The 12983-nt window shown below is 38.7% G+C and overlaps 1 protein-coding gene across 1 annotated transcript in view; it reads left to right on the plus strand.

The window, feature by feature from the left end:
• Positions 1-12983, plus strand: part of LOC121442858 (palmitoyltransferase ZDHHC15-like) — a 122230-nt gene that overhangs the window by 88096 nt on the left and 21151 nt on the right. Inside the window, exon 10 of the mRNA XM_041644510.1 lies at positions 1910-2013. Coding sequence (XP_041500444.1) covers positions 1910-2013 — 104 coding nt within the window. The remainder of the gene's footprint in view (positions 1-1909; positions 2014-12983) is intronic.

Consider the following 12983-nt stretch of genomic DNA (forward strand, 5'->3'; position numbering starts at 1 on the left):
TATTTATTTATTTATTTATTTTTGTAGAGCTAGACTTATATCCTTTGGGTGACTTTGTGACCCCATTGAAACCACCACAAGCTACAGGAACTGTAGAGAATATCTTGACCTTTCTGTATCCTTTAGGTTCGCTGCGCAAACAGCATATATCCATATTCTCTTGTTGGAAAAAAACTTTGCTGGAGTCACATAATAATAAAGGTTAAGGGCTGGAGAGATGGCTCAGTGGTTAAGAGCACTGACTGCTCTTCCAGAGGTCCTGAGTTCAATTCCCAGCAACCACATGGTGGCTCACAGCCATCTATAATGAGACCTGGCGCCCCCTTCTGGCATGCGGGCACACATGGAAGGCTGTACACATAATAAATAAATAAGAAAAAAAATTTAAAAAAAATAAATAAAGGTTAAATTTTCTCCTCACCCCCCTTGCTGCATCAATACTTCCTCTATGCCAGTTAATGTTTTATAGGGCTGTTTGTTTAAGGTGTGGTATAGTCAACTCTTCTAACTATAAATACCAAGACAAAATTCGTCAATGGGTAATATTGATTAATTACTGTTAGCAAGAATTAGCTACATATACTCTGATCACACACTGAGGCACACAAATAGTCAAAGTCCGTTACCACATCACTCTAGTATAAAAACAAAACCAAAAATCAAAGCCCATTTACTTACATAATCATTATTCTAACATTTTCTGTAGAGCAATATAAATAAAATCTGTAAACTTTTTATTGACATCATTCAGAAACAAGAGAAAAAAAGTATATACAGCATCAAATAAATAATCCAAAAGCCATCCAAAGTTAAACTCAGAATACACTCAGCTATATAGACTCAATTGCTGAAACTATAACAGTATCTGGCTAGGGCCACCATGATTCCTGCCATGGCCTCCTATCTGGGAATGGCCAGAAATTAATTAGGGACATGCTCTAGATTACCATAGAGACCCACAAAGTAGACTCACATGTAGATAAATCGTCCCTAGAATCCACACTGCAGAGACACCTTGCTATTTCTCTTTTCCACTCTATGTTAAAAGTAAAAAACAAAACAGGGTGCAGGAGCATCCTTCTCACCCTTCATAGCAGCTTTTCCCACAATGTTTAGCAATGGTGAGTCTTCTCACCTCACTTTATAATTTAGAATCAAAACGGTTTGATAATGGGATGTAATTGGGACCATCATAGTTAAGTGATATTTATGAAATTGCATATGCATATTGCTACTGGGCATTGTGGAAAGCAAATTAAAGAATGTCTTACAAACAAAAATAGTCAGCATTGATACAGACAAACAAGACATGGAAAATGAGGGTAATTTAGCAAGTAAATGATAATGGTTGGATGATAATAAGAGCTTATTTGATCATGGCTTTAGACAAAAGAACTAAGAATCCACAAGTCTTGTGGTGTATAGCTCAGTGGTAAAGAATTGCACCAGAGAATTCTCACAACACAAACTTAAATCCATGATTATATCTCATTTTTAAGAAGATTATCACTGTCTCAAAATTTATATTACATAGACATTATGACACACACCTATATCCCAGCACTCAGGATACTGAGACAGGAGATTGCAAGTTCTGAACCTCCCTAGGTCACAAAATAAGACCCTTCCTGAGCTGATGAGATAGTTCAGTGGGTATAAATGTGCTTGCCACCAAACCTAAGAACCTGAATTCAATCACCAGGATCCACATGGTGAAAGGAGAGAACCTATTCCTATAAGTTGTCCTCCACATATGCACACATACACATGCATACATACACACATATTCTCTCTCTCTCATTCTCTCTTGCTCTCTCCCTCACCCCTCCCTCTTTCTGTGTATGACTGAGTTTGAATAAAAAAAAAGAAATTTGTGTCATATGCAAACTCTACCTTTCTTTCCCACCAGCCCTGGTGATGGACACTCCTTCCCTCTGAGGTCTATAAATGAATCTCAGAACCCGCTGCTGGCAAATGAGGAACGCTGGGAAGACAATGAGGATGACAGTCGAGGTGAGTAGACTCAACCCTACATTATCTGTGCTTCAAAAAATAATGTAGAACCAGGCGGTAATGGTACACGCCTTTAATCCTTGCACTCAGCAGGCAGAGGCAGGTGGATCTCTGTGAGTTCAAGACCAATATGGTCTACAGAGCAAGTTCCAGGACAACCAGGGCTACACAGAGAAACCATGTCTCAAAAAAAAAACATAAAAATGTCCAAAGAGGTTTTATAAGGATGACAACCTCATAAGTACCTTCTGGATGGAGAAGGAAAAGTATAGCCAGATTTGTTTAACAAATGTGGGTGGCCAAGGCAGCTATGCTAAGCAATGTTCTCTAGAAGAACATAACCAATAAAATGCATGTATATGTTATGTATTATAAAAAGAAATTTATTAGAATGGCTAACATGATAGGGCCTGTATAGTCCAGCAATGGCCATCCAGTAGCTGCTCAGTCCACAAAGCTGAAAGCCTTAGCAATCCCAGACTGATGCTGGAGGCCTGAAGATTCCTGCAGAACCTCTGGTTTTGATTCTGCATGGGGGGAATGAAGAAACTGGAGGCTGGTGTCTGGGAAGATAGAAGTAGCACTGATAGATAGGTCTCTGGAAATACCTTCCCAGACATACCTAGAAGTTGATTCTAAATCATATCAAGTTGACAATAAGACCAACCGGTGGATCTGAAGAGAAAGCTCAGCATTATCTTTATCAGTGCTTGTCACACAAGTATGAGAATTGGGAATTCAGATTCCCAGATCCAGTAAAAGCAAAGTGGGCTGGTTTGTGGCCCATCCGTAATCCCAGTGCAGGAAACAGAGACAGGAAATATCTGGAGCAAGCTGGCTAGAAAGATTAGCAGAAACATTGAAGTTTAGGTTCAGTGAAAAATCCTGCAACAATATATGTGGTAGAGAATAATCAAGGACACCGAACATCAGTCTCTGCACTGCACATAGGCAAACACATCTGCACACACATGCACTCACAATACATACATGTATATACACACGATTGCACATCATACACACATACCATCCAAAAAGAGAAGCCATCTTTACAAAAGCATTAGATGGTAACTTAAGCAGTTCCTTACCGGCTTCATTATCCCATGACTTACAACTCTAGAGCTAAATCAGGGAATATAATAGACAGTATTGTGCCTGGGGGTAAACAGTCTTCCCAGATAATCACTCTTGCTATTTTACTTGACTATAAAGATTTACTTCCGTCACTGGGCAACTTCTCTACCCTCCTTCACTCATAATGGTTCAATTTTCTTTAAAATCTTATACACTGTAAAATGGCGTAAATACATTACAAAGTAAAAGGTATGTGGGAGCGAATTTGTACATGCCTCTAGTAAGGGCAAAGAAAACATTTAAAACAAAAACTTTGCCCACCCAATTTCCTCCATCAGATAATTGGGTCATCTTGAGATGTTTTATGAAGATCTAAACATAATAGTCTCCTGCCATACATGTTCTATTCTTTGTCTCTGCCCATCACTGGACCCTCTGCTGTATTTCCCTTCTCTGCAAATGTTGTTGATACTAGGCATCAGAGAGCAGATTTTAACAGTTGTTGAAGTCAAGCAGTATCCAACAGAATTTTTTTTTTTTGGTTTTTTCGAGACAGGGTTTCTCTGTGGCTTTGGAGCCTATCCTGGAACTAGCTCTGTAGACCAGGCTGGCTTTGAACTCACAAAGATCCGCCTGCCTCTGCCTCCCAAGTGCTGGGATTAAAGGCGTGCGCCACCACCGCCCGGCCCAACAGAAATTTTTAAGTAGGGAATTTTAATAGTCATCATGAATTGTACCTAGGGTAAGTGAAGCTGAATGAGGACGTGAAAATTTTTCAAGTGAGGCTCAGATGCAGAAGACAAGCTTTTCTAAATTCACACAAAGCCCAGGTTCTCTACCTGAAAGTACTATCTTAAAAGAAAGCATGTTTGGGATTGAAAAATGAGAAATCAGCCCCAAGTATATAATTACAAAAGAAGATAATTCTTGCCCAGCCAAAGAATTTTGAACACACACACAAATGCCTATTACTTCCCTGCTTATTATGAGAAGCTGGCTGTGGTTTGCTGTGCCATCCTCCTGCCGCTAGTCCCTCTAAACAGACATTAGCTTTTAGCAGTCTCAGAAGATGGGACTTCTTATGTTGGTATTGACTCTTTCCAACAGAAATTAAAGATATACCTAATTTCAAAGTTGACTGAAATCATTCCATAATAGAAAAACAGTTCATATGTGAGCCTTATGCTGTCAAGCTGAACACTTTAAAGATCTGTGTAGTGCCACCTGACTGGAAATACTTCGAAGGGGATGGGGAGACGGCTTAGTAGCTAAAGTGCTTTCCACAAAGCTGAGTTCCAATTCCCAGTAGGTGTGCTTGCCATAGGATTTGTATGGAAATTAGAAGGTGGCCTTGTGAATTTGGTTCTCTCTCCACCTTTGCAGGAGTTCTAGGGATTAAGCTCAGGTTGCACAGCAACCATCTTTACCCACTGAGCCATCTCCCCCACTCAAGACGTTACTTTTTTGAAGCAGCCTCTAAATTTGGTCTTTTTCAAACATATCCGGTCATAATTTTCATATAACTTTATATATTATAAAATCCTTTTATATTTTTATGTCCTTTGAATTCAATAATCATTTTGTATAGACACTAATATTTTATAATTAATGAAACTGAGGATGGGAGAAGTTACCTAACTCATCCAGTATCCCAGAATATGAAATCAGGCAGTGCTTGGAATCAAATGAAGGTATCCTGATTCTAAATCCTGAGAGTTTTGCGGTATGATAGTATGTCTGTAATTTGGAAGAATAAATATGAGACATGGCACTGTGGTTTAGTGCCATCTTGTTATCTGAAACATCCAACTGCTTCTAAAATCAGAAAATATACCATAGAGCACAAACCTCTTTTAACTTTATCAAGACCACTATGCCATCTTAAATGAAGGAGATTTTAACCCATTCTTATGTCTACCAGCTTTATTCTTTAATGGTGCTTTTCTCTAACACAGGTTCTCTAACTGCACTCTGTCCAGTTGACTGTGTGTTATCCTCAGTCATGGATGTCTTCTGTGTGTATGTGATCATAAACAGATTGTTCGTATAAGTTTTTTAAACAATGCTTTGGTTAAGTCCTTGATTTGTTTTCTTATTTTAGTTTTTCTAGACAAGGTTTCTCTGTGTAGTCCTGGCTGTCCTGAAACTCACTCTGTAGACCAGGCTAGCTTCGTACTCAAGAGATCCACCTGCCTCTACCTCCCAAGTGCTGGGATTAAAGGTGTGCTCCACCACCCAGAAAATTATTTGATAAATTCATACATTGTATTTGAGCATACCCATCCCCCAGTTCCATAACTGCCCTTTCCACCCTCCTATCCCTTCCTAGCTAACTTTGAGTCCATGATCTTTTAACAATACATTCCCAAGAAAGGTGCTGTAAGTGTTAAAATTACATTTCTGTTTCCTTTAGAAATTGTCAGAATTAATAGTTAACCAATAATATAACATTTGCTGTACATTATGTATTTATTAATAGCATAATGTAAAATACTCAATGTATAAAATGACAAAATCCTGCAACAGCAACTCAGTAACTGAAAATGCGATGCTAGCGCGAAGAAGAGTTTATGTTCTTTGCAATCCCTACCCTAATTTAATACAGGAAAGTAAGAGGTTTAAAAGAATCACATTTATGAAATCAAAGCATTTAAATGGGTTTCTCTGGAGAGGCTTTTAAAAATAAAGTACTTAATTAATGCACAAATACACAGGAGCTGCACAAATGAGTACGCACATCTGTGTCATTTTCTGCAGAGATTAAACAGGCATCTTTTAAAAAGATTTTTGAGAGACTTGGAGTTGCATTTTAGCTTTTTGGGGAAGTGATCCAGAAATGCCTGTTACATTATTGCTTTTTCTCATTATAAATTTTCCTATATCTTACATTAAAAAATTAGAGATGATAATAAAAGTCTTTATACTAATCTATTCCAAATGGAACCATTTCCTCCAAATTGGATGGATAGCATCTACAGTCCTGCCTATTGTAAGTGTCATGAATAATAAAGTGGGCATGATTGTCAAAGAGATGCTAAAACGCAAACTACTGTAAGCCAGCTTCGACCTGCATGTAAAAATGATATTTAAAAAACTCCATGGCTTTCTCAGAGGAAGGCGCCTCTTATTATTTTCTGAAAGAACTGATTTCTTAATGTTTTCTCTTTATGGCTCTGGTGCCTTTCTGAACGCTCTTTGTTCTGTCTTCGTTTCAGTAGGTAACAAAGCCTGGGCCGTTTTCCACCGCTAGCCTTTTTCACATTAGTAGCTGAACACTTTGATCATGGATGTTTGTTGGAGATGCAGCATCTGTGGCCATTCAGGGAAAGTAGCTACAGTCAATTTTCTGTAGATAGTGAAGTTAACAGTGATGGAGGCAAAGACTTCAGCAGCAGAGCCGGGTTCCTTTCCACCTGTGAAATGGGCTAGGTTTCTGTCACTGTAAGAAAATCCCGGAGATAACCAGCTTTCGAAGAGAACAGGCACATTGAAGGCTCCACTCTATGACCAGTGGGTCTTATTGTTTTAGACTGCCAACAAGAACATCCAGTAATGATGGCAGTCTGCCATTGAGAAACACCACTCCCTTCATTGCTTTGAAGCAAAATAGAGAGTAAGGAACTGGGACCCACATACTCCGTCAACGAAATGCCCCCACCCAGTAACCTAAACACTTCCCCCAGCTCTTTATAATTCTGACAACTCCCAATGGTGCCACCCCGCTATGGACCAAGACTTTTAGCACATGAGCCATTAGGGAACATAAAGATTCAAACTATCAAGCTATAGCACAAAGGAATAAGTCACTAATTTTACTGTAAAAATGTGAGGTATGCAGTATGATGTTTTGCATGCATACATACATACAGTGAAGTGGTGGCTATAGCATACAGCATCTCAGAACACTGGTGTCCTGCATATTCTAGCAGTCCTCATGCCACCCCTTCAGTCTCACATTTCTCTCTATGGCCACTCTGGAGACTTTGGCCTCTACCTCAACATGGCATCTCACCTTCTCCTGACTCAGGTAACTACTGTTCTAGTCTGTTGGTGTATATTTAACTCCATTTAAAATTTTCTCCCTATCAGAAAGACCATGCATTACTGTTTTTCTGTGTCTGCCTTAATGACATCCGTTTTAGTTCATTTCGTTGTAAATGGGAGAAGTCACTTCTGTCCTAAAAATGAATGAGAGGGAGGGAGGGAGACACACACACACACACACACACACACACACACACACAGAGAGAGAGAGAGAGAGAGAGAGAGAGAGAGAGAGAGAGAGAGAGAGAGATTCTTCACATATCCATCAACAGTTTGGTCAGTCTTATTTCTTGGGTATTGTGAATAATGCTGCAATGAACATGGGAGCGAATATATCTCAGAAGACATCTGGGTCATATGGTCATCTGTAGCTCCATTTTGAATTTTTAAAGAAATCACCACAGCAGTTGTAACAAATTGCATTGCCAGCAACAATGAATGAAGGTAGCCCTTTCTCTACATTCTCACCAACAGTTTTTATTTTTGACATTCTCGTGGGTCTGGGATTAAATGTCAGGCCATGACCATGCTTGGCAAGCATTCATGCATTCTCCCACTCAAGTTGGTCACAGTCCTATCTTTTGACTTTTCTGTAGCAGCCATTCTAATAGACATGAGGTGGCATCTCGTGGTGCTTTCGATTTCCATGCCCATGACCATTAAGAGTTTTAGCACTTTTCCAAATACTTGTGCCGTCTTTGGAAAAATGTCTTTTATATAGTTTAATCATTTTAAATTCAGTTATTTGTTGGCTTTGGCTACTGGTATAAATTTCTTAACACAATTTGTTTATTGGATACTTGTCAGATTTGTGGTTCACAGCTATTTTATCCTGTTCTATCGCTTTTTATTTTATTGTTACTTTTGCTGTGAACAGGCTTTTTAGTTTGATAAACCTCCATTTATTTACTGTTTGTTACTTTTAAATGTCATGTTAAACATTGTTCTTAAGACATTTCCCCATATTTTTGTGGTAGTTTTATAATTGCAGATGTATTAATGACACCCTTTGTAAAAATAATTGATAGAATATGCTTAGATTTCTTTCTGGGCTGTTTCTTTTGTTCCATTGTCCTATGTATCTGCCTTTATGATTATCCTAGGTTTGTAATACAGTTTAAGATGCAGTAGTATGATGCCTTCAGTTTTTTTGTCTTTATCAGAATTCTTTTGGCTATTAACAAACTTTTGTAGTTCTTTATAATTTTTTATTTTTTATTTATGAAAAATTCCATTGTAATATTGATCCAGATAATGTTGAATTCTGTTAATTTTGGTGGCAGTATGGACATGTTCACCATGTTGGTTCTTCCAAAGTTGTGGACACAAGATATATTTCCATTTATTTGTGTCCTCTTCAATTTCTTACATCATTGTTTTAAGTTTATTCCCTCTGTTGAGTTCTGCCACTTTAAAGAATGAAGGGATGCAGGCAAAATGAAACTGTCCTTCTTCCTTGGGTTGCTTCTTTCACTGTATGACTACAGCTTTTTAATTGGACTCATGAGCTCTTACAGTTATTTTAATTAATGGATGGATTCCAAATGTTTGCTCTTTGTGGGAGAAAAGAAGGCCAAGATCTCTTACTCCACCATCTGGCTAATATCACCTGGAAATAACTCTTATATCAGCATCTATGATTGACTAATGGTGTTAGCTGCTCTCGAAATGTTTGTAGAAATATTTTTAAAGAAATCAGAATTCAACCTATTTGTTAGGAAAATTTACTCTGAAGATCTTACACACAGGTTTCCTTTCAAAGGTGGAAATAAGCAACTTCGCTTATAATTTTCATGTCAGGGTGCTTGCTCTCACAAAGAAACCCAAAGTGAATTATATATTGTATATCATAATTGATCATCTAACTTCTTCCTTAATCCTGCCTCCATAAGGTTGCTATCCTAGGTATGGACTTTCCAGGGTCTTAGGATGTGAGTCACCTAAGTCCCACGTGATCCTGAATCTGTGAGGCTTTTTCAGAGCCTAGGCATAAGCCTCAAGTTGTTCCAGGGTTCGTAAGAACTTCCAGGTTTCTATTATTTTATGCTAAATTTGAGCAAATAGTAATTGGCCTTTCAATTGATTCCTTCACCTAGACCCTCAAATTTAGTCTTCAAAAAAAAAAAGATTAGGTATTAAACTCTGTTTTGACTTTAATAATAAGTTAGCATTTGCCAATTGTAATCATACGTGGCTGTATCCATTAGGCTTGGTTCCTTTAGTTCCTAGTAAAGAAGGTAAAGCCAGTTCAAAAGGACTTCTCACCCAGGCCTTCCATGACACTGTTTGACAATCCAGTCGAGAGCTCCAGGTCAAGGAACATGGTAATTTTGCCCTCTAACTAGTGCACTAACTGTGATAAGAAGACCATTTCCAAAGAATGCAGCAGTAAAAGACCCACATTTTCCTTAACTAGACAAAACTGCTTTTATCTCTAAATAACAAGACTAGAAATGAAACTTGAATTTCATTTGATAACTTTTTTTGTGGATGATCATCTATAATCTTTTTTATCTTTTATTTATTTTTTATTAAAAATTTCCGCCTCCTCCCCGCCTCCTTTTTCCCTCCCCGCCTACTTTTTCCCTCCCCCTTCCCTCACTCCCCGCTCCCCTCCCCCTCCCTCTCCAGTCCAAAGAGCAGTCAGGGTTCCCTGCCCTGTGGGCAGTCCAAGGTCCTCCCCTCTCCATCCAGGTCTAGGAAGGTGAGCATCCAAACAGACTAGGCTCCCACAAAGCCAGTACATGCACCCAGTGCCATTGTCCTTGGCTTCTCCTCCGCAGCCCTCATTGTCTGCCATGTTCAGAGAGTCCGGTTTTATCCCATGCTTTTTCAGTCCCTGTCCAGCTGGCCTTGCTGAGCTCCCTCACCGTCTCAGTGGGTGGGCGCTCCCCTCACAGTCCTGACTTCCTTGCTCACGTTCTCCCTCCTTCTGCTCCTCATTTGGACCTTGGGAGCTCAGTCCAGTGCTCCAGTGTGGATCTCTGTCTCTATCTCTATCCATTATCTTCCTGGATATTGGAAGTAGACAAGATTGCTGGGCAAAAATTGGGAACTGGGGGGGTGGGGTGGGATGGGGGAAAGGGGAGATGGGGAGAGAAAAGTGAGAAGGGGAGGATGGGGAGAGCTTGGGGGAATGGGATAGTTGGGATAAAGGAAGGGTGGATATGGGAGCAGGGAAGTATATATCTTAATTAAGGGAGCCATTTTAGGGTTGGCAAGAGTCTTGACTCTAGAGGGGTTCCCAGGGGTCCAGAGAGATGTCCCCAGCTAGGTCCTTGGGCAGCTGAGGAGAGAGAGCCTGAAATGGCCCAATCCTATAGCCATACTAATGAATATCTTGCATAGCACCATAGAACCTTCATTTGATAACTTTTAATTATTTCCTCAGGGATATTTTTGTCTATTTTAAAAGAGCCTATAGTATGAAACCAGAAATTTGCTTGAATTTGCAAATATACCTTCTGGTGTTAATGATAATCAGTAATTGGCAGAATCTATCTCCTGCCTTCTGGTTGTTGAACTGTTATCCAGAAAAGTTTGGATTTTGTACCCAGTATAGGAAATTCTTCACATATAGACTCTCAGGAGCAAGCCAACAAAGTCCTGAATGATCTTGAGTCTCTATAATTTCCTACTCTTTGGTTTGTGCAAACTTTCTTTATATGATACCCATTAGTACTGTTCAAGGCAGAGCATGTTTCTGACTTGTTTTTAATCTTTTAGTTTCTACTGTGATGACAAGGCACCTGTTGAGAAGAATAGCAAAAGGAAATAAACTAGCATGTAGTGAGAGTGTCCTGAAGTTGGAATATTGGATTCATAATGTCATTAAACACTATCATCTTTGAACTCACAGGTCTTGCAATATTTGAGTTAGATAAGATACAAATATGAAAACTTTCCCACCAAAACACTGTACAAAGTGTTACTGACCAAATAAGTAGATTATTAATTATATCAACTCTGCAGGTAAATTGACATCATATTGTATGAGCTCATAGACCAAAATCTGTATTCTGAGCAGGGCAGTGGTGGCACACGCCTTCAATCCCAGCACTCGGGAGGCAGAGGCAGGACAGGAACCAAAACTACGGAGAAACCCTGTCTCAAAAATCCAAAAAAAAAAAAAAATCTGTATTCTGTCAATGGTCAGGAACTACTGAAAATTTTTGATCAGGGCAGTTATGTGAGGAAACTGTTTTCTTCAGAAGATGATAAAGTAATACTCCTAACAAAGTTTATTGTCATCATGTAGTAGAGATTGATCTAAACCCTGGACCTTCTAAGAGGACTGATGAGAGCCCTTCTTTTCATCAAAACTCAAACTCTCCAAGCACATCCTGGATACAAGAGCTCTAGTTTGGAGACAAGAGGTCTTTCAATCAAGAGCCATGTTACTTGGAAGATGCCTCTCTGTTCAGTTATCTTCTAGGCAGAGAGAGCTATTAACATTACCTCACCACTTACCTCTTCAGTGTAACTGTACCTATCTGCTCATGCCTGGAGACCTTTAAACATCACAGTAGGAAGTGTATGTAGTCTCATACAATCCGTGCTGTCTTCCTCAAAAATAAATACACTTCTTCAAACAGTCATTATTTGACATTAAGGGTCAATACATGGGAACAGTTATGGAAAAGGTTTTAGACTTGGTAAGTTGTTTAGCAAGTTTTCAAATGGGAATTCAAAAAAAATGCATTCTAAGACCTTCGAAATTAGTCTTCACATGAGTCTTATCTTATTATATAGACATTATATGGTTAGGTAAGTAGATCTTTTCCAACAGGCTATTTTTTCTTATTCCTATATGCAAGAGCCATTGTGATTCTAGGGTAAGATGTCTATATGGTTGATCAGAAATAGTACAGAAAAAAAAAAGGAGAACGAAGAAGAAACTAATATTCTTTTCATTTATTTGGAAGATAAGACATATCAAAAGTTGCTTAAAATTACAAGTATTACAGTACTATACTTTTCTGAGCATGATGGGGAATGCTTCTAAACCCAATACTCTGCAGACTGTAACAGGAAGATGATAAGTTGAGACTATCCTGGACTACACAATGAACCTCCATCTCTCTCTCTCATACACACACACATGTGTATACACACACATACACACTGATTAATGAGCTATATGCTATTTATTATATAAGCAAAATAATAAAATGTATGCTGTAAAAAACTAAGATAAGAGTGATTTGCTATGAGATACCTGCTCAGGTAAGTAAGGCATCATAATGCAAATAGAATTCCAACTATCTAACACCAGCAAGAAGAAAACAGCCAGGTTACATTACAGAGTTTTGGAAATTGGGTACTAAATAAGAACTTATTGAAGTGAGAGATGTAACATCCGCCTGTTACATGCCAGGTGATTTATAGACGTTCACACTTAATAGTCAATCAATTTTGTGAGTTGTAAATATTCAGTAACCCTGTTTTACAAAAGAAAAAGAAACTCAAGATCAGATAAGCTCAATGTCACATGGCAGAGTAATAGACCCTGTCTCCAAATCTAACTCTGCACCACTTAGTAGCTCTCCTTTTCTCCGTCTCCTATTCAGTTTATACACTTTAAGGCTCCATTAAGAAGAAACCGTTCTTATGCCTCATTTGCCAGAAATAGAAGGATGAAGAAACATGAGCAAAGTTCTGGCATGGGAAATGGTTTCCAGTTGCTAGTTTCAATGTGTGACTTTTGGAGAAGCCACTTTTCTCTGTACCTCAGTTTCAATTCCATTCTCTCCAAGATCTCTTCAGCTCCAAGCCTACCTGATACTGAGGGGTCAAAAGTTAAGCTGAATAACCTGAAATTTTTTGCCAAATAGTTTCTATCTCCCTTTTTA

Source organism: Microtus oregoni, unplaced genomic scaffold, assembly GCF_018167655.1.
Source record: "Microtus oregoni isolate MIOR12 unplaced genomic scaffold, Mior012 000097F_ref0000449, whole genome shotgun sequence".
Lineage (NCBI taxonomy): Eukaryota > Metazoa > Chordata > Mammalia > Rodentia > Cricetidae > Microtus > Microtus oregoni.